This window comes from Lepidochelys olivacea (genome assembly GCF_965140295.1).
Source record: "Lepidochelys olivacea isolate rLepOli2 genome assembly, chromosome: 7".
NCBI lineage: Eukaryota > Metazoa > Chordata > Testudines > Cheloniidae > Lepidochelys > Lepidochelys olivacea.
This window is the reverse complement of record NC_140417.1, coordinates 96,221,429-96,242,264: the sequence shown is the minus strand read 5'-3', so window position 1 is coordinate 96,242,264 and position 20,836 is coordinate 96,221,429. Positions and strand designations below refer to the sequence as shown.

The 20,836-nt window shown below is 46.6% G+C and overlaps 1 protein-coding gene across 1 annotated transcript; it reads left to right on the top strand.

Moving 5' to 3' along the window:
* Positions 1–2,831: 2,831 nt before the first annotated feature.
* LOC311523536 (uncharacterized protein) lies at positions 2,832–10,344 on the top strand. Its single transcript, XM_084633628.1, has 4 exons — positions 2,832–3,122; positions 6,937–7,252; positions 7,900–8,141; positions 8,223–10,344. Exons 2-4 carry the CDS (start codon positions 6,964–6,966, stop codon positions 8,535–8,537), a joined length of 846 nt encoding a protein of 281 aa, XP_084489754.1. The 5' UTR covers positions 2,832–3,122; positions 6,937–6,963; the 3' UTR covers positions 8,538–10,344.
* The last annotated feature ends 10,492 nt before the right edge of the window (positions 10,345–20,836 follow it).

Here is a 20,836-nt window from a genome sequence, read left to right as displayed (position 1 = left end):
GGAGGCTCCAGGCTGCAGCAGGGGGTAGGCACGTGGGAAGGGCTATGGGCTATAGGCTGGAGCTGTGGGTTCTGGGGTAGGGCCAGAAATGTGGGGTTTGGGGTGTGGGAGGGGGCTCTGGGCTGGAGCAGAAGGTTGGGGCTGTGAGGGCTCCAGCTGGGGCTGCAGACTCTGGGGTGGAGCTGGAGAGGAGGAGTTTGGGATACAGTCGGGTGCTCCGGGCTGGAATTGAGGGGTTTGGAGGGTGGCAGGGGGATCAGGGTTGGGGCATGGGACAGGGTCAGCGGTGCATGCTCTGGGCGGCGCTTACCTTAAGCAGCCCCTGACATATCCCCGCTCCAGCTCCTTCCCAGAGGCGCAGCCAGGTGGCTCTGTGCAGTGCCCCATCCCTGCAGCTCCCATTGGCCGCAGTTCCTAGCCAACAGGCTGGGAGCCGCAGGGTCAGCGCTTAGGGTGGGTGCCTACAGAGCCTCCTGGCCGCCCCTCCACAGGCAACAGCAGGGACGGGGAGCCGCCTGAGGTTGAGTGCCCCCACACTTGTGTCTGTGTAGGGACACGTTGCTGACCCCTGCTTTGCATCCTGGTAAATTCGGAGGCCCAAACACACTCCCCTGTTGGTTATATTTACAGCATCCCTGCAGGAGATTAGCAACACCAAGAACCTTACAAGAGAGAGGCCATTGGGGCTGATGACATTTTAAGTATGGTTTTGATTTAGATCAGTTACAGGGACAGTGAGACATTTTAATTGTCGTCTCTACATTGCCATTTGGTTTATTTCCAGAGTTTCCTGGTGTTTCCCTCAGCGTTTGGTCTGTCTAATGCCCTATGGAGAACTAGCGCTCTTTCTGTTCGGGGGAGAGAGACCAGACCAGTGACTGGTGAAGGGGAGGTCAGTTCAAGGGCACCTTGTAGCCTTTAGTGAGATTTAAATCTTTTCACCATATTTATTTCCTATGGGCTCGTCCTCAGAACTAACTGGGGCTGGAGAATGATTCTAGGTCAGAAGCCTCAGCGATTTATGAGCGACCTTCACCCTGCAGTCAGGCTGCAGAAGGGAGCAGCGATTTTTCCACCCACTGCCCACCATGCTGGGCTCGTTCGCCGTGTGCATGGACAACGCCCCTGGGCTTGCAGGGGAGAGGCACAAAAGAAGACGAACGGCTTCGCATTTGGCCTGAACGTGCCCTTTTATTTGCCTCACTGCAGCTCTGAGGAATTCGCTGAACCCCTCTGCAGCCTGACTGCATGGGAAACCTGGCACAGCCGAGCTGGTCCCCCGTGGCCCCAGGCCCTTTGCAAGGGGAGGTCCTGGGGCTGCTCGTGGTAAGGGACAAGGGAAGGTTTCCCCAGCTCCCGATCGCGCTGGCGTAGCGCTCCACAGCTCCAAGGAGGAGGCGGTTTCACCCCCCACCCCCCTCCAGTCCTGGCTGTGGCTGGGAGGAGCGGGGAGCGGCTCCTTCAAAGCTGCAACCCCAGCCGAGATCAAAGAGGTCAGCCTGGCACCTCAGCGGAGCCGGGGGCAGCCCGTGAAGTGCCCTGAGCAGGGCGGGGGCCTGTGGGCTGAGAGATGGGGTGCCCATTAGCTAACAAAGGCCGAGGCTGTTGTCCTTGGGCCCACCACATTATCAGCCGATTAGTAGTCCAGGGGTAATAGCCACTGCTAGGGAGCCTCAGGGTAACGGCGTTGGAAGACAAAGGGGGGGCTCCAGGTACCCTGTGCTTAGACTGGAGCGGTGTTACAGCAGTTTAACAGCTGCTATCCTCTCAGTAACCCTGCAGCAAGCGCCCCCAAGAGGGGGATCTCCCCTATAACTGTCCGCCTCTAGCGCAGCCGCTGCTTCCACTCCAGGATCCCACCGCCCTCCGAGGCCAGAGAATGGGGCACCCAGGTCCTAGGTAGTAAGTTATAGGCCGCCCATTTAGCCCCAGGCAAAAGGGCCCTTGGTTTGGCTTTGCATTGTGGATCCCAGTCAGTGCCTTTGATCTGCAGGGCTAAAAGGAAGCTGGCTGCTAATATTTTTCAGCAGCGGCGGCGCCGACGTCCCGGAGAGAGCTATGGGCTATTATGTGGCCATCTGCATGAAATATTGGAATCGTCGCCATGAACATGAGTGGCGCTTTTGTTCCTGCACGCTCCGGAGAATGACCACGCAGCTCGGAGATGGGCATAAAGGAGGGACCCAGTCCTGCCCTCGTTCGAAGACCTGGCAGAACTCCGATTAACGCCAAGGGGAGCAGGATCAAGCCCCAAGAAGGATTCTGAGCATAAAGATAAGTCAATTGATGGAAGCCATCTCCTGTCGCGTCCTAAAAGCCACCAGTTAAATATTCAAAACAGGTAGCAGTGGAATGTTGCCACCTGGTACACACACAAAAAGAGCCAAACATCTGCGGAATAGGAAATAAAAATAGAACCACGGTGACTTTTAAAAAATAATACGGTATAAGCAACAAGTTCAGCAGGTGGCTGTTAACTGTTGTAATATTCATTATACCTGGAAGATATCCAAACTATAAATAGGATAAGTAAGCACACTTCCTGTAGGATGTGCATTACAATGTATTTAATATTAGACTTTTCTTCCATCTGACTAGTTTGTGTCCCTTTGCACACTGCATTTAACACACAATCTTTTGGCTGAAACAGTTCCTTTAATAGATTTAAACTGCATTTATAAATATAACTGGTGTTTAAATTTGTAAACAAAACAAACCAGATACATCAGTGGATGCTAAAAGTCTGACAGCTGTAACTTTTAATTCCATATAATATACAATACATTGTGTGCTCTCCAACAACTTACCATTGTAATCATTATTTGACAATGGGCAGGTTAAAAAGAAAAAGGCTTGCATATAAAACACATGCAGAGTCTGGAAAATGGAAATATTTCTCTTACTGGGCCATGGATTAAATAGCTTCATGTCCTAACTTGCCCCATTTGTGATGCACAATAAGGGTGAATCACTCAAAAGGAGAGAGAGAGAGATTTAAAATGAAGAGTAATGCCAGAAAAAAAATACAACACTTTTCTTTTTAATTTTCAGGTTAATGTAGTCCTAGTGAAAGAAGGTGTCCTACTGAGACTCTCAAAGAAAACTAATTATCCCCATGACAGGTACACAATAGACAGTAACAGTCCACACTTTCCCAACCCTCACTTCCAGAGGCCACCTCTGGTCCACATGAATTAATACAACTTAATGAAGGGACCCAATGTCAATACTATAATTTGTAGCTCAGTTGACATCTCATATTCTTGTCTGTACTAGCCTCCTCCTCCCCTTAACAGTTCCCTACATTCATGTTCTGAGCAGATTTATGTAATACCATGGTTAAATGTTGACACTAGAACTGACAGAAAAATAAGTATGTTTTGTGAAAAATGTTAGAGAGACAAGGTGGGTGAGGTAATAGCTTCTATCGGGCCACCTTCTGTTGGTGAGAGAGAAGGAACAGTTGGTACAACACAAGATCCATCACTCATCCACCTAGGCTCTCTTAACATTCTGGGACCAACATGGCTGCAACAACACTTCATACAACAGTGAAAAATGACATTTTCTGATTTTTTGGATTGAAAAAATCTCTTAAAACTTTTTTGGTTTTGCTTTTCCCCACTGAGAAGGGGGATGGAAAAGGAAAAAAGGGGATAGTGAGACCTGAAATGTGAGGGAGGAAGGAGGGAAAGGAGGCAAAAAGAGGGAGGGGGCTGGAAACCAAAAATTTACAGATAAGGGTGTTTTTTCTTTGAAAGAATTTTAAATAATAGTTATGTGAAGATACTTGGTTTGTGAAAAAGGCAATTTCTCATTGAACTGGGTTTCAAAGAATTTTGGCCAGCTGTAGCTGGCACCCATTCTCACAATTGCTGTCAGAAGCTGAGAAATCTGGGTCTGGGGAAAACTAATGTAGACACATGCTAAAGCCCTGTCTACAACAGAAATGTTCATAAACATCTTTAGTGTGTATGTAATAGCAGTGCTATTTTTACCTATGTTTGAAGCTGTAATGTAGTCTGGGTTTAAGCATTTTAATACTGTTCCAGTTAGCCTTTCTTAGGAGGCAGATTCAGTCTAGCTAGTTTTAAATATGAGTTGAGTGGAGATTATGGAAGATGGCAAATGATGCTTACGTAGATCCCTACCTAAGCTAGAACACAGGCCACAGCAATACTAGGCTGTTGTTTGCCCTGAAGGTTTTGTGGAAAACCTCCCACTTATTTTTTTCTATTTCTTTTTTCAGTCACTTTCACAATAATTTACATTTGCCATTATGCACATCATGTATCCATTTAATCAAGAAAAATGCTAATTAATTCAACCTTCAATAGAATAATTGCTATAAAAATGCCCTTGCTATGGTCCGGTATCCACTCCTCCTTATGTTAGATACACCTAGCCAAGCAAGTTTTGTGTTCCCATCTTTGTTGTAGCACTGGTAAATTTTAAAGTGAGAGATGGGGTAAATATTATCCAGGCTGTAAAAAGATGGGGAATCCAAGAGTTGAGGGCTAGATTGCAGCACTTTGCCACAGAAGCCACAATGAAAATCTTGCCCCAATGCACTAGAAGATGATCTAAAAACATGTACAAAGACACAGTTCCTGCTCCAGTGAGTTTACAGTTTAAGGAGATAAGTGAGGTAGGGATAATGATGCAATCAAATAGAGAAAGCATTTTAAATGTCAAATATATATGTAAATTATATATATAACATATTAAATAGATAAAATGTCAACGATCCCCATCGAGCCAGCACTGATTGGTACAACTGACATCGGCAAGAGGTGAGCCTTGAGGAGTTATTTGAAGGAGAGTGTAGAAGCCTTAATGAGTGGTGCAGGATAGGAATTTCTTGCATAAGGAGCATTGTGGAAGAAAACACAGAGATTTGTGTGAAATGCTGACAAACCAGCAGAGCAGGGTAGGACAGTTTTCAGAGTAGTAGGACAGTGTGAACAAGTAGGGAAGGGCAGAGCTGTGAAGGGTCTTAAAAGTCAAGTTTGAACTTCATGCAGTGAGTTAAGTGGAGGGATTCAAAAAGGGGGGTGATGAGCCAGGAGTACTGGGAAAGGAGACTGCTTCTAGCAACTGTTTTGAATGGACTGGAGGGTGTGCTGTAGATTTCAGGGAGGTTGCAGTAAATAAGATACAACATGATGAGGGTCTGGGCAGGAATTATTGAAGATGAACCCTTCCCTTACAGATTTGATTGATGGAGATGGTGGCATTCTCAACAGTGACAGAAATGAAAGGCCAGGAGATGTTAAATTGAAGTGAATGATGAGAAATTCAGCAAGTGTGTCAGAGTAACAGGCCAAGTTTCAGGATTTAATGTAGAAATTGGAAGTGGAAAGATATGCTGGAGTGAGGATGGCTATTGAAATTGAGCGACCAGAGGAGATCCCACAGAAGGAGGGTATAGAAATAAAATAGCAAGAAGACAAGAACAGTGGGAGAGGGGAAGTACAGAGATCCTGCCCAAGGAGTGTCTGAAGGGAGAGATAAGAATAGAAGGAGGAGAGAACAGTTTTGAAAGACAAAGGAGGATAAGGTGTCAAGAAGCTGCATGTAATCAACAATGCGAAAGCATGAGAGAGGTCAATGCAGATGAGGATGGAATACAAAGCCTGAGATTTAGCCAGGACAGGTATTGTCCTTTCATAGTTATATAATACATATATAAATCTAAAATCAATCATATTACACTAATATGATATGAAAATGAACAAACAGAATAAATCCATAATTACATAAAATATATACATTATCTGTATAATAGAAAATGAGAATCAAGAAGAAGCTGGCCTACTTAAACACTCCAGTTTCACACCCTTCTCTTCCTCATGTCTTTTCCTGAGTCTAGACATTCAAGGTGGGTGAGGTAATATCTTTTGCTAGAGCACAGTTGGCCCAGTAAAAGATTATCTCACCCAGCTTGTTTCTCTAATATCCTGGGATCACCAGCTACACCATCTCTTCCTACATCTGTAATGTATAGTCTGACTGATGCTGCTGCAAGTGGTAATCCCAGTGATGTCAAAAGGAGTCCTGTGCATGAAGAGTGTGTCAAATTGGATTTCATCCCACAGCTAAATACTAATGGCTGTTGTAGCAAGCAAGCACTATGCCCAGCAATAAGATGTGTGTACTGGGCCCACCCCAAAGCCCCAGTCCTGCAATTCGTTTTGTGTGGGGGCAGATCCCATATTGAAATCAATAGGGCTCTGTGAGAGTGCAGCAGTCTGACTGCACAGAGTCAAATCCAGGATCAAGGCTTTAGATTGCCAGCCCTTTGGGGCAGGGACTTTTTCTTATATATCCATAAAGCAGCATGTTCCGCTCCACCCTGTCAAAACAGTCCAAGTAAAACAATGGCTCATAATTAGCTGTTAAAAACATATACATATAAAATGTAACAAACCTAATTTCTGGACTTGTAAAATCTCAAATTTAAATTAGACCTGTGGAAATCTTAATTCCCACTCCGTTGTCTGCAGAAAGTAGAAATTACCAATTCACTCAAGTATAGTATTCTTAAAATATGAATTGAATAAAGTACATTTCTAAACACCTGATTCTTTTAGAGAAAAGCTCTTTAAATTCCCGATTGTCTTTTGAAGCTTCTGTGAGTTCAAGCAATAAGTGCCATTTACATAGGGATAGGATGTAACAAGTATTGTAAATCACTTACAACAGAGTTCACTAATCTATTGGCAGACATTGTGGAGCCAACCCTAACCGAGCTTTGGAAAATGTGTGAACAACATCTTTTGTGGGGGAGACCTGATGGCAATTAGACGATACTTATCTGGGCCTTTGATGTTTGTTTACATACACAACATTTTCCTTGGGGCTCCCTTTATAAAAGAACCAACCCAGAGAGAGGCATTCTCTGATTCTGCTGCTCAAAAATCCATTCTCCCCTAGTTTGTGTTGGAAGAGAAGACCGCCAGGATGACTAAGGCCCCTTTCTCTGTAGAGTGGCTTTCCCAGAGTAGCCAGGGCACCTATGAACCACAGCAAAGGTCCAGCAGCTACGCAGAAGGTACTCAGAGCAAGACTTTTGCATCACATGGATTGCTCACCCAACTCGGAAATCCAGTCTGCAACTCCAGAACAAACCCACAACCGCACCAAACCGCAAGCCAAACAGGGAAGAAGGGTGAAGGTATAAAGACCTTGGACACCTCTTCTAAGAAGGACCACAGGAGTGAGAAGCTTTTGGATTCTTCCTCCTCTATAGGTGATTATAATTGCATGTACTATTGTACTTTAAAGACCATCCCAATGAATGCTTGCCCTTGTTATCTCTTCGGTATTTGTAACAGTGAGTGGAGGGAGGAGAATTGTGCATTATTCTTTGATAAGCGTATTGGGACACAAAGGGTGAAATCCTGGCCCCACTGAAGCCCGTGCGGGTTTTGCCGCTGACTTCAGTAGAGTTGGGATTGGACCCTGGGGATGGTCTAGGTGGCTGGGCATAGGACGGGGGTGGGGACTCTTGAGTTCAATTTCCCCGTTTACCACTTGTTCCAGATCTGACACTGGGCAAGTCATCTGATCTCCCTATACCAGCCTCCAAGAGGAGTCCTTTGGTTTCACCTTGGTAACACGCTTGGAGCGCCTATGGGGCCAAGGGCTATGTGGGGGCCAGGCACTAGCTGAGCCGCAGCTTTGAGAGGGTTGGGTGCCTCCCTTCCATTTAGGAGATAATAATCGCTCCGGAAAACTGCTGATTTGCGTGCCAGGAAAAGCCTAAATCATCTGCCCGCCGCTGCGTCCTTTAGTGGTGTATAATGGCGGAGGAAGCGTGAGCCCTGCAGCCCCTTCTAGGTCTCCAACCACTGGAGTGCTCTGAGCGGGGCTGACCTGGTTCCTCTCTGTGCCCAGCTGCAGCACCCGCCGCAGCCAAGCGGGCGTGGAGCGCCGCGGAGTCCGGTTCCGACTGGGAGAGCGGCCGGTCGGAGTGCCAGTCCCCCGAGGAGCCCGGCGCCAGGGGCAGTCGCCGCTTGCGCACCGCCTTCAGCGTGGAGCAGATCAGCACCCTGGAGAGCTCCTTCAAGCGCCACAAGTACCTGGGCTCGGCCGAGCGGCGCAAGCTGGCCGCCAAGATGCAGCTGTCCGAAGTGCAGGTGAGCGGGCCTGGCGGCTGGCTGCAGGCTGGGCCGGGCTCTCTGGGGGCTCCTGGGTGACTGTGTTTCTCCTCCCCGCAGATCAAGACTTGGTTCCAGAACCGGCGCATGAAGCTGAAGCGGCAGCTGCAGGAGCTAAGGCCGGAGCCCTTCTACAGCCCCGTCCCCTTCGGAGCCCGAGGCGGGACTCTGCCCCTGCACTATGTCTACCCGGCTCAGCAGCAGCTCCTGGCTCACCTCCCCAGGCAGGAAGCCCTACCCGCCAGCTTCGCCTTCCCAGCACTGCCAGCCTCTGCCCTGAGCCCCGCCAGCACCTACGCGGGGGAGCCAGGCTTTTGGCAGGCGCCCTGCTTTGTGGGCTACAGAGACTCCAGGGCTTTCTTGCTGCCCATTTGAACTCGCTGGGCTGGTCTGTGACTCAGAGAAGGATTTGCACTAACGCTGGCTCCGCGGGGTCGCCTAGGCTTGTAACTGCCTGCTGTGTTTATGATGCGATCCCCTCTTACATAGCGACAGTATTTTATACGGACACTTACATGTGGATAATGGGGTCGAGTATTAATATGATGAGGTATGGTCCAATAAAACCAAACACCTACCAGCTTTCACTCTGCTTCCTTGCACAAGACCTCGGGATCCCTTACTTGCCATAACCCTGAACACAGCCTCTTTCTTTCCTTCCTCCTTCCCTCCCTCCTAAATTCAGGATGTCAACTAATCTCCAAGACCCTGACTCAAACCTTTCCCTTCCATGGGTCCTATATAGATTTTCAGTCCGGGCTGGTTTAATAGTCTCGGCTTGGAGAGCACCTTTTTAGGGAAGTGACTTGAGAGTTTAAGATTCCTAACCGGGAGAAACTCAGTACCCTGCCAAACCACCCAGCAGCCAACAAAGTGTTGAACCTTGCAGTGTGCACACAATGGGTGAAATCCTGTGCTCATGGCAAAATTCCCATTGACTTCAATGGACTTGGTTGCTGTCAGGATTTCACACTGTGTTGCCTTTTAGTGCTGCTGCCTGACCCTTGTTACAGAAGCTTCTGTACTTGCCCTGCTCTGGTTAAAACTGTTACTACTGTAGACACTCCATCATGATCCAGTTTAAATGACTAGGAATGAAATCCTGGCTCCACTGAAGTCAATGGCAAAACGCCTACTGAGTGACTTCAGTGGGGCCAGGATTTCACCGTAGGAAGTTTGCTACTGGCACAAACAGGAACAAGATTGTGCCCTGTGTCTTCAACTACTCCCTGGGTGGGTCTGCTTCTATTTTATTTAATCTGACAGCACTAATATATACTGACCATAGGATTCATTTTCAGATTTATTCATGCATCTAAAATACAGTGTTAATATTTGGGAAATCAGCTTCCTACATTTAAGCATACAATGGTAATTCTAAGAGATGGTCCAAAATAGGGCCTGCAGCTCTTATTCACATGAAAAACAAATAGCTACATCAGTAGGATTACTCTTGTAACCTTGAGCAAGGGCTTTCAGGATCAGGCCAATCACAGTAGTGACTGACCTGGAGGAACTACTATGTTTTGCCAAATTAGAAAGGAATGGAAGACAGATTTATATGAGAGGCCCTGATAGTCTGTGGTGGAACAAGTATGACATGGACAAAACTACATATGTGTGTGCATAGCAGACTGGCTAGTGCACTTTACTTTTTAATATTTATACACTAGTGCTACATTTTAAATGTATTTTTGTGCTAGCCAGCCAATTATTGGGGGATACCTTTTAAAAGACCCAAAGTGTATAGACAAATTAGATAGGCAATTTTTTAAAAAAGTATAACATTTTAACTCCCCACCCTGAAAAACACCACCCAGTCCTTTGAGATTTCTTTAATACCAAGTACCATGAAAGGGTAGGGTATTTCCCTTTTTGTTTGTTTGTTTTTGTTTTAACAAATTAACATGCAAAAATAAATAATCCCTTGCTCAACCAAGTGTGGTTAAATGACAATGTTAAAAATATAGATGTTCCTGGAAATGTGCTTCTGGGAAGCCTTCTGCAAAATAACACCATACTCATCTGAACTCATCCCACCCAGACTAATCCATATGTACTTTTCTATTTACTATTATCATTGATCCAGCCTTGCAAAGTCTTTGTTATCTTAGACTCCTGTCAGTCTGGGGTCCCATCATAATGATATTTGGAAACTCCATAGCATTAATCAGGTGTAAAGTTGCCTACAATAAAATCCAAAGATAAAGTATTGGTTAGTCTGGCTCATTTATATTTTGCTGTGAGATTCACTGTTGGTTTTTTGTATTTTATTTAAATACTACTTGATGATCACTTTAGATAAGCTATTACCAGCAGGACAGTGGGGTGGGAGGAGGTATTGTTTCATGATCTCTGTGTGTATATAATATCTGCTGCAGTTTCCAGGGTATGCATCCCATGAAGTGAGCTATAGCTCACGAAAGCTCATGCTCAAATAAATTGGTTAGTCTCCAAGGTGCCACAAGTACTCCTTTTCTTTTTGCGAATACAGACTAACACGGCTGTTACTCTGAAACCTGTACCTCTTCAATGTATTAATGTATTAAGATATCTCCAAGGAAGCTTTCATAGGGTAGGTTTCAGAGTATGCTTGTGCTTGAATAAATTTGTTGGTCTCTAAGGTGCCACAAGTACTCCTCTTCATATGGTAGATACCTTATCAGGTCTAAAGCAGCCAAATTTTAAAGAGGGTCCATCAGTCAATGTCTATATGCGTTTACATGAAAGCCTCTAAATTTATCTGCTTTATTGTGTCTGTTATATACTTCATGGGATTATTGTTATACAGGCAAAGATTAGAGTAACTCACTAAAACCCATACACTATAAAGTGGGGCATGGAACTCAGCTTCAAAATGCCTTGGATGGGGGTGGGCGGATTCTGCTTTTCCTGCCTGGAAAAAAGTGAAGTTTGAAGGTATTAGTGAATGGCATAAGTAGCCTGCTCCCAAGACCCACCCATTCAGTAATTATTTCCCCACTCTCATCTGAAGGATGGGAAGCCTCCTGGCTGTTAGCCTAACTGGCAGGGAGGAGATAAATCATGGCTGAAAGAAGGGGGAAAGGGGAGACAACTGAAAGAAGGAAAAAAACAGGAGAGGAGAAGGTGATGAAGCAAATAGGAGTCAGAAAACCCAAATGGAGAGGGAGAGCATGCAGGTAGTGCCGCTATGGGAGCGGGAAGGGAAGACATGGGAATGGTAATCAGGAAACTCCATCACCAGGGCCCATAACACAAGTTCACAAGGCCCTGGGGAAGAAGCGACTGCGAGGGTCTCAGATTTCTTATTTTATGAAAATGCCCCCAGGCTGTCTGGCTTTCACAAAACATTTTATGAAGAATCAGGGCTCATGGAAGCTCCCCTAGAAATTCAAACCTGGAGCAAATCCTCCTTCCCATAGCATCTTCTCCCCCTTCACCCCATCCCTTCTCTTTCTTCCACTCTAATTTCACTCAGAAATAGCTGCCCTGCTCACAGCTCCTCCTCATGTACTTTGTCCCTGGGAGTCCATTTCTGGGGTTTGGGAAGGCACCTCAGGAACCCGGCGAGACGCAAAGGAGGAGCCTGCATTGCCTCTATCACTTCCTTCTATTTGGGCTTCTGTTTAAAATTCTTTATTTCAATAACTGGGCTGAGGACTTTCCAGTTCCAGGACAACTGCTCAGTTAGCCATTGCAGTAGCTACTCGTTGCACGGACCCCGAATGACAGTGGTTTCTGAAGGGCAATAAAATAATTGCAAGGGTCTGAGCTATGCAGTAGCTGTGGAATCTGACTGCCTATAAGGTATTACACTTTGCATGTTATCTTCCTCATCTCCAGCACTTCACATACAGGGCAGTAAAGCTACTTCTTCAAACAGCTCCTAGTTAGCTGCCCCTACAGCGCCTGAGGCCAGAGGTGCTGGAACCATTTCTGTAGTGGGGGTGCTGAGAGCCATTGAACCAAACTGTAAATCCCGCATATGATGGAAACCACTTGAAGTAAAGGGGTAGGGAGCACCCCTAGTGTCAGCACCTATGCTTAAGGTCTCCTTTTATGGTCTAATGGGCCTTCTCTTCACAGGAGGGCCCCTTTAGAAGTAGGCTTGAGTTAGAAAAGCAAGAGAATTTGATCATAGTGCAAATAATCACATACAACCATATCTGGTTTTATAATGAATGCACAATACTTCACAAACTAATTAGTAGCAACTGCTCATTCCCAGTTTCTCTGCCCCGACCAGGATTTAAGACTGTATCATGCTGTAATGTAACCCCAAGCGTATTGCCTTGCTATGGGGTGCATACATACAATCGCATTCCCAGCGTTCTCCCTTCAACAACAAAATCATAAGGTTGGGATAACGCCACATTGGTCTCGATTTCGTGTGTGTTGCATGCAGGCACATTGTTTGCATGTGTGGAAATTACATCCAGACAGCTGGAAATATTCCTATTTGATAGATACATTTCAAAGTTTAGCTATAAGGGTTAGGCCCGGGTGCGTGAAAACGATGCAGCATATCACTGTGCATTGCAATGATTCCTGAACGGGAGTCCTTTTGTCTTTGGCTTTGGGCGCTGGGAGAAAACTACTGCGGGAAAAAAAGGACAGGGCAGAAACACCCTCTCACCACTTAAGAAGGTGCTAATGAGCACTTTGCATAATGACTATTCAACCACCGCCTGAAATCTTCTAGCATTTGGCAACATTAACCAGAAACTGCGTGGCCCGATTTATGCCAAAATCTGCCTGTATGACTGTGAGATAGTTTTACTGGGTTAAACTTCCAAGTGTAATATAGCAACTCTGGCATCCACCTGACAAATACCAGTTGTATCTGGCAACAACTAAAGGAAGGAGGAGTACTTGTGGCTAGAGACTAATACATTTATTTGAGCATAAGCCCATGTTCTCTGTGTGTATATGTATCTTCCTATTGTGTTTTCCACTGCATGCATCCGATGAAGTGGGTTTTGGCCCAGGGGGGCTTATGCTCAAATAAATTGCCACAAGTACTCATTATTCTTTTTGCTGATACAGACTAACAGGGCTACCACTCTGAAACCTATTTTAACTAAACATCTCTAGAACAATGATTGAGTTTAAGTGAAACAGGACTGTGCAAATACATTTTTGCCAACAGTCCATTCCAGTTTATTAAGCATGATTATATCATATATGTTGCAAAAATACCGCTCTGTTTTGTTTTTGCAAGTTTGTTTTTCCAGACATAGTGTTTAATTTTTACTTGTGAACAGACGGCTGAAGTTTTATAGCAACACGTTTAATGTTTGTAGTATACACTGTAGCGAATTCCATCCCCAAAGAACCCACATCGCTTAATATTTCTGCATAAGCTTGGTTGGGACACTAAAGTGCAACTACTTCGGGGTTAGAGGGAGATGGTCAATTACTATGCAGCACACTGGACACCAAGTAGACAGAGGAATAAGAGCTGCTGACCCAGTGGCAAGCCCTGTCTTCGCAGCAAACTTTGGGTCCGCGCTTCCAAACGGCCAGAGAGATAGAGAAACTGAGGTCACGCTTTAATACACAAAAGCCTGGACTGATAGCAACTCAAATGTGTGTGAATTACCCTGCAGAGGAGGGTTGGGTGGGTTTTTCCACCAGCAGATTTGAGCAAATCCCTTATTTTGGGCAAGACATCCCCTTTTGTCTCTTTAATCGCATTTGGGTAAGGTATTTGGGGAGTGAAAGCGAGTTCCTTGTGCCTTTGAAAAAGCAGCGCAGTGAAACTGCTATTATTGTTCTACCATCGGCTTTCTTACGACACATCTGATGGGTCGCGGGACCTGCGATGGAGAGATTCGCTACTAGGGAGGAAAAAGCTAGAATGCAAAATCGCTCGAGCAGCGACTTCAAAGTTCCGCTGCCAACCATTTCTGCCCCTGCAGCGTGGGGAACATGATTTAATTAGCAAGGCAATAATGCCAGAGATGTCTGCAACCTGCGCTTGCTTAACCGCCTTTATCCAATTTGGCCAGAGTAGTTTGCCAGGATACTAGAGGTTTGGCCAGAATATTTGGACCCCTGCTGCTCGCAGACTCGGTGGAGCCACTCAAGGGACCGGGTTTCAAACCAGGTGAAGCAATTCCGTGCTGTGTGCTAATCGGGAGAGAGCTCACACTGCAGGGCCATTAGATCTAATTGCTGCCCATTATCTCTTTCTTTGATAGGTAATTAGATGACAATTAACTTGAAAAAGCCCAGAGGGCTTGGAGTCGAGAAGGGGGAGGAGAGACCTTCAGATTTCAGTACATGCTCTGTGCAAAGCCTAACTTTTCCTTTCAGCTGCCTACAAACAAACCTAGTGCAGAAAAGGATTTCTTCTCCTCCTAGAGAAAAAAAATTCTGTGCTATGATTTTAATGGACCCAAAAGTAAAATAATTCTGTAATCAAAAAAAAAACAACAAGTTTCCTCCTTTCCACAAAGATCTATTCTAACCTAGGTAACTTCTTATTTATTATCTGGAGTAACAGTGTTTTCACATTTGAACAATATACTGTAATGTGTCGGGGTTCTTTGGACGTCCCTCAGCTGTTTTGAGGTGTTGAGTGAAGGATAGACCTTAGGTTAATTACACGTGCCTTACTTTATTTGGTCATCTTGTGGTCATTTAATTTTCGAAGAGCTAAATGAGATTTTCAAAATCTGGTTTTAAAATGATCACTCTCATAATTGTGATGTAATTGCCCAAATAGGGAAATCGACGTATCGCAACATGCGATCGAATTTTAAAATTGTATTTCAAAAAAGGGCGGCATTATAAAGGGGGATATTTTAAAACGACTCCGCAACATCCCCATAATTGTTACCAGTATTCTGCCTCCAGCTGTAAAGAAGGGAGTGAGGGGGCAATGGCCAGGTTAGTGTTCACGGGTACTTCAAATAAAAAGGCATTTACTCTTAAACAAGTAATCTCGTTGATGCCTAATTGACTATCTAATAGCATGTATCAGTGCATCAAAGCCTCGCTGAATAAACTTGTTAGCATTTCTAAGGGGGGCAGTGAGCGTTACAAACAGTGATCAATTTTCTTATCAGCCATACTTAGAAGGAAGCTGCCCCTCTGAGCAGATAACGATGTGTGTGCCTAAGTGAAGTATAGGGATTCATTGTCTCCCATGGAAAGTCTGAGAACAATCAAAGCTGAAGGGGCTGAGGACAGTGAGAGTTTCCCCAGTTCGGGTCCCTTTGATCAGCAAACCCGGCCACGTGAGATGCTCCTAGACTTCTGGCGCCTTTCAGTGGGGTGGGTATGGTTTGTGCCCCATTATGTGCCTGGGGAAAGGTCTATGGGTGGAAATATAACTCTTCTCTCTCAATAAAACTCTTATGCCCTTTCATCGATAGAGTGAATCTTGGTGTGCATTTAAATAACATATATGGATCTCATCCAAAATATATACCCTCCTTTGGGTATATTTCATTTAATCAATCCCCTGTCACTTCAGTGGCCTTGGGTATTGGTGCACCTTAGTCCTTCCTGTTCTCTGACTGTTGCACACAATAATGTAATTGCCTCAGGGCTGTAATACTGTGGCTTAGTTCTGGTTGTTGGTTAGGTGTTGGGGTGGCTGGGTGGCAGTTAGTGGCCTGTGATATATGGGAGGACAGACTATATGAGCTGCTGGGCTCTTCCAGCCATGTTTCTAATGAACCCAACAGCAAAGCACTGCTGAGAGCAGCAAGGGGCCCAGTTTCTACTGGGCTGACTCAGCCCTTCCACACTTGAAAAAGGAAGTATTACAGAGTATGCTATGAGTGACTTTTCCATAGGATAGCCCTGGTGTGTGAACAGTAAGGGCTTTCTTGTGACTTTGGCTGCCAAGGTCACACAGGGTAGGGAGGGTATATGGAGGTCAGCTGCAGTAGCAGCTCCTAGACATATTCTGGTTGTCTTAGATGCTGCTACCCAAGGTTCAGTGCACCACGGCATCAGCTGTGATCAGACAACTGATGCACAGAAAAGGAACCAAACAGAGGAACACTTGGTTTATTTCTTTCATTGCATGGGTCCACCATATAATGTCCTTCTGGGGGATCTTACTGGTACCAAGGCCCCCAAACTAGGAGTTTGCACCAAAGGTCTTGGTCAAAATTTCCCCTCCTGTTATTGCACTATTTGCCTCTTGGCTAGTGTCCTTCACCCTGGAAATGATTGATTTTCTGTAGTGTTGTATGTCTCTAACTGGGGACATCATTATGGAATCCTAGGAGCTGAAACCTGTTTTATATTTGTAAGGTATTACACTTTACAAGAGGGAGAGCAGAACCTCCGAAGCTGAACTTGGAGGAATTAAGTCATTGCATCATAAATATTGATAACATGGAAAAATGGTAGGGAAATATTTTGTCAATAACTTATTTGCATTTTATGTGTATGCAGAGGTTATATGAAAGTTATGGATTCTCTTTTTCAAAACCAAGAATAGTCAAATTTGCATAGTTTACCATTTTTATTCATAAATATAAAATAAAGTGACAACAAAAATCATAGAATTCAGAAGATAGGTACATCCCATCCCATCCTATTGGCTTTAGTTACAAGCAGAGACAATTCTAAGCATAAGGGGTCTAAACAATTGCTTAGGGCCCCAAGCTGCTCAAGAGGGTCCCCTATTAATTATTAGTATGTGTTGAGGGTGGGAGGGGAATATTCCTGTTTAGAGTCCACAGTGGGGGAGCACCGGCACTGGTCTGGTTATAAATTCGATCCCTTGTATGTATTGTAAACTCCTCAGGACTGAGATCTCGCTCCTATTACGCATGTGAACTATTAGTAGTAATGGGACAGGTGGGTGTAGGCCTCCTCAGCTAAAGTGGTAGAACCACTGAACCCAAGCTACTATTGAATTCTGGGAACAACAAACAAAAAATACAGGAGAGGGAATGCAGTCAAAGGTTAATAACAAGGGATCTGGGAGGACACCAAGCAAAGAACCCAAGGCAATGCCCAACACTCCTCAAAGGCATCTAAGGTGTCAGTGGACACTGCCCACAGGAACTCTGTCCAGAGGCATGAACATATAAGGAGCCAAAAGTCCAGAGTATCCCCCATCAAGCTTCTTCCTCCTGGTATGATAAATGGCTGACTTGGCCATCCCCAGGAGGAGGTTGATGAGGAGGTTTTGTGACTTTGTGGGGCCATGGATAGGGTGTACATAGAGCAGGACATGTTAGGAAAAGTGCAGCCAGAACCTCATTAAGAGGTTCTGGAGGACCCACAAGAGTAGCTGTAGCCTGACATGCTCTATATATTTGTGTGCAAGGATCTCCTTCTGGCTACAGAAAATACAGGTGATGGGAGTTCAAGAACCATGGCAGGAATATGCCTGTGCTTACAGCTCCATGAAGGAGCCACCAGCTAATATCCCTGGTGGGCCATGGGACCAGAGTCAAGTAACAACTAGCCAACCAGAGTTCCTCATCTTCCTTAGATAGCAACATGTCCTGCCTCTGGGTGTCAAGGTAGGACATGTGGGTGAGGAAGTGGATGGTATGAAGCATGAGCATGGACAAGCATTTCCTGGGTATAGTTTGGAGTCAGTCTGGCTGGATGGTGTTCAGTTAGGGTTACCATATGTCTGGGTTTTCCAGGCATTGCCTCTTTTTTTTGATCCTACACCTTCTATCTGGGCAGATTTTTTTCAAATAACAGGCAATGTCTGGGATTTTTGCAGAACAGTCATTGCAGCTCAGAAAGAGCCCTGACTGGTCTGCTTCCTGATTGATCCCTCCCTACATCTACAGGTGATTGGTCCATTCACCTGCAGTCACAGCTGCCAGATCCCATCCACCCAGGCCCTGGGTCCCAGCCTTAGGGTGGGGGGTCCCAGAGGGAGGCACTGACTGATGGCTGGCACTGCATCCTGGGCTTGCGCCAGCCACCCTGCCATCATGACAGGGAGTGACACTGCCCCCCACCTCCAGTGAGTATCCCTGTCACAGATATCCCTTCTAGCACTCCCCAAATACCCCTCTCAGGATGCACATATCCCTCCAGTATCCCCTCCTGCACCCCCAGAGTATCCTTCCCCCCAGTATACACGTGCACACCTCCAGCACCCCCAACTGCAGCTCCCCCCCCCCAGGCCCTCTCCTTCCCTCCAGCACCCCTCCCACTCTAGCAGTGACCTCTTTTTGGAACCTGAAATATGGTAACCCTATGTTCAGCCAACTGAAGTTGCATGTCAGAGGTGGCCGAGGAGGGTTGTGGAGCAGAGGCCTGATGATGAGTTCTGGTGGGCCAGGGGGTAAGAGGCAGAGGGTGACCAGATGTCCAGATTTTATAGGGACAGTCCCAATATTTGTCCTATATAGGTGCCTATTCCCCTGCCACTCCTCTTTCCACACTTCTCCCCCCTCCCCTCCACCATTCTCATTTTTCACACTTGCTATCTGGTCACCCTAGAGAGGTTGGCAGGGAACACCCTCCCACAGGACCACCTGGAGGAAAGCAAGAGAAGCAGGAGGCAAGGTTGCCTTCACCTACTGGAGCACATGACAGGGGACATGCAGGGTGGACAGCCCCATTCACTGGCTATGTGCCACAGCATCCACCCAATCCTTCTGATCATAGTCCAGGAGGTCTCCAACTCTAGTGGTACCAGCCAGGACCAACCTCCAGTGCACCAAGGGGCACTCTGTCACCTGCTCACCAAGGTGTGGATTGTGTAGTGGGGGCTCTGTGTGGAGGTCCTTCCCCTCAGCTGCCACTGTGGACCCCGTCTCTGAAAGTAGCTTCCAGGGCGTGATAGAAGACTGACTGCTCAGAACTGTCTTAGGGGAGACCCCTCAGCTCAAAGTAAAATGGCTGCCGGTTGTATCAGAGGCAGTGGAAGAAAGCATGCACCAGCATGCTCCATGTGGACTTCCTGCATTGTAAAGCTGTCTCTGCAGAGCCTGAAGATGAAAGGCATGGACTTTGCTGTGGATGCAGTCCAAGTCCTGGCTGACTTCCAGGGGGAGGCTCAGGACCCCTGCAGAGACCCAGTGTGGCCCTGGTCAGAAAAACTCCAGGTTCATCTTCTGGAGGCTGGCTGGTGCCAGAGCATTGACAGGACCAGCTTGTTGAGCATCAGTGCTCTCCCCTGTAGGAAAGGCACCGGAGCGGCCCTGTCCACCTATGCAATTGGTCAGCCGCTCTGGCCTCAAGATCACCCCAGTTCTCCATTGGGGGGGGGATCAATGGCAGAAATGTAGACACCCAGACAGAGCACTGGACCAACACCCCAACAGATGGCCCACAGCATGGGTGGGGGGGGAGCTAGAATGAGGGCCACCCATCCCCCACCACCAGGCCAAAGCTCTTGACCCAGTGGACCTGGGCAGAGGATGATACCAAATAAATGGGTTGGCAAGTCTCTGCTTTTGCCAGGTGTCCTGGGCCAAGGGTGCCAGAACTGGGGGGTACCTAGCCTGTCCACTTTTCACCACAGGCCTCCCCACCCCTCCTCTTCCCCCCAAGGCTCCATTCCCCTGGCCAGGCCGGAGAGTCTGGCTGGGGAGCCCGGACAGCATGGTGCTCTGAGCTGCAGACCCTCCACCTGTCTGGGGTGGGGGAGGGGCCGAGAGCAGCCCCCAGCCCATGTCCCTGTCCCCTAGGCCCTCTGCCCAGGGCAGGTGGAAGGTCCACGGCTCCCCACAGCTGCCCATCTCTTACTATGGCTGAGCTGCAGCTCCAAGGCCCTGTTCCCCGGCCACAGCTGAGTCAAGGGGAGCTGCAAACCCTCCACCTACCCTGGAAACAGGTAGCTGGAAACCCTCTGCAAACCCTCTACCTGTCCCTGGGCAGGTGGAGGGTCTGTGGCTCCCGGCCCACACTGGCTTTCGTCTTGGCTGGGGGCAGGGCCTCATATGGAAGGGGTGGAGCCTCAGATGGAAGGGGGAGGAAGGGGCCCTGGAGGGGTCAGGAGTCCCTGCTGGCCCCCACACTTTTGGGAAGGCTCTGCCACACCTGTCCTGGGCCCTAAGTCAGAAGTAGCACATCTTCAGAACACGCCAACAGAACCACCCACAAATCCAGCTTTGACATGTCTGTAGAGCAGTGGTTCTCAACCAAGGGTATGTGTACCTCTGGGGGATATGCAGAGGTTTTCCAGGGGGTACATCAACTCCTCTAGATATTTGCCTAGTTTTACAATAGATTACATAAAAAGCACTAGCGAAGTCAGTACAAACTAAAATTTCATACAGACAATGACTTGTTTGTACTGCTCTATATCCTATATGCGGAATTGTAAGTACAATATTTATATTCCAATTGATTTATTTTATAATGATATGGTAAAAATGAGACAGTAATCCATTTTTCAGTAGTAGTGTGCTGTGACACATTTGTATTTTTGTGTCTGATTTTGTAAGAAAGTAGTTTTTAAGTGAAATGAAACTTGGGGGTACGCAGGACAAATCCGCCTCCTGAAAGGGGTACAGTAGTCTGGAAAGGTTGAGAGAGACCACTAGAGCACCCAGCAATCTAAACAAATAGGGGCTAAAATGACTCCATTCAACTCAAGTAGCCCTCTGACTGTTTAGCTTGCTCATTGCTGATACAGATGTGAATGGAGATTTGTTTCCTATTCCAACTTTTATACTCAACTTATCCAGACACAATACCTGACCATGTCTTCCACTGTCGCCAGCTCTCTTGGCTAAATCACC

Bases quoted from the DNA above. Each gene is read 5' to 3' on its own strand.
- LOC311523536 (XM_084633628.1), top strand. From the start codon at position 6,964: ATGACTAAGGCCCCTTTCTCTGTAGAGTGGCTTTCCCAGAGTAGCCAG. The intron at 7,253-7,899 runs GTGATTATAATT...CTCTGTGCCCAG, and splicing joins GGATTCTTCCTCCTCTATAG to CTGCAGCACCCGCCGCAGCC. The intron at 8,142-8,222 runs GTGAGCGGGCCT...TCCTCCCCGCAG, and splicing joins TGCAGCTGTCCGAAGTGCAG to ATCAAGACTTGGTTCCAGAA.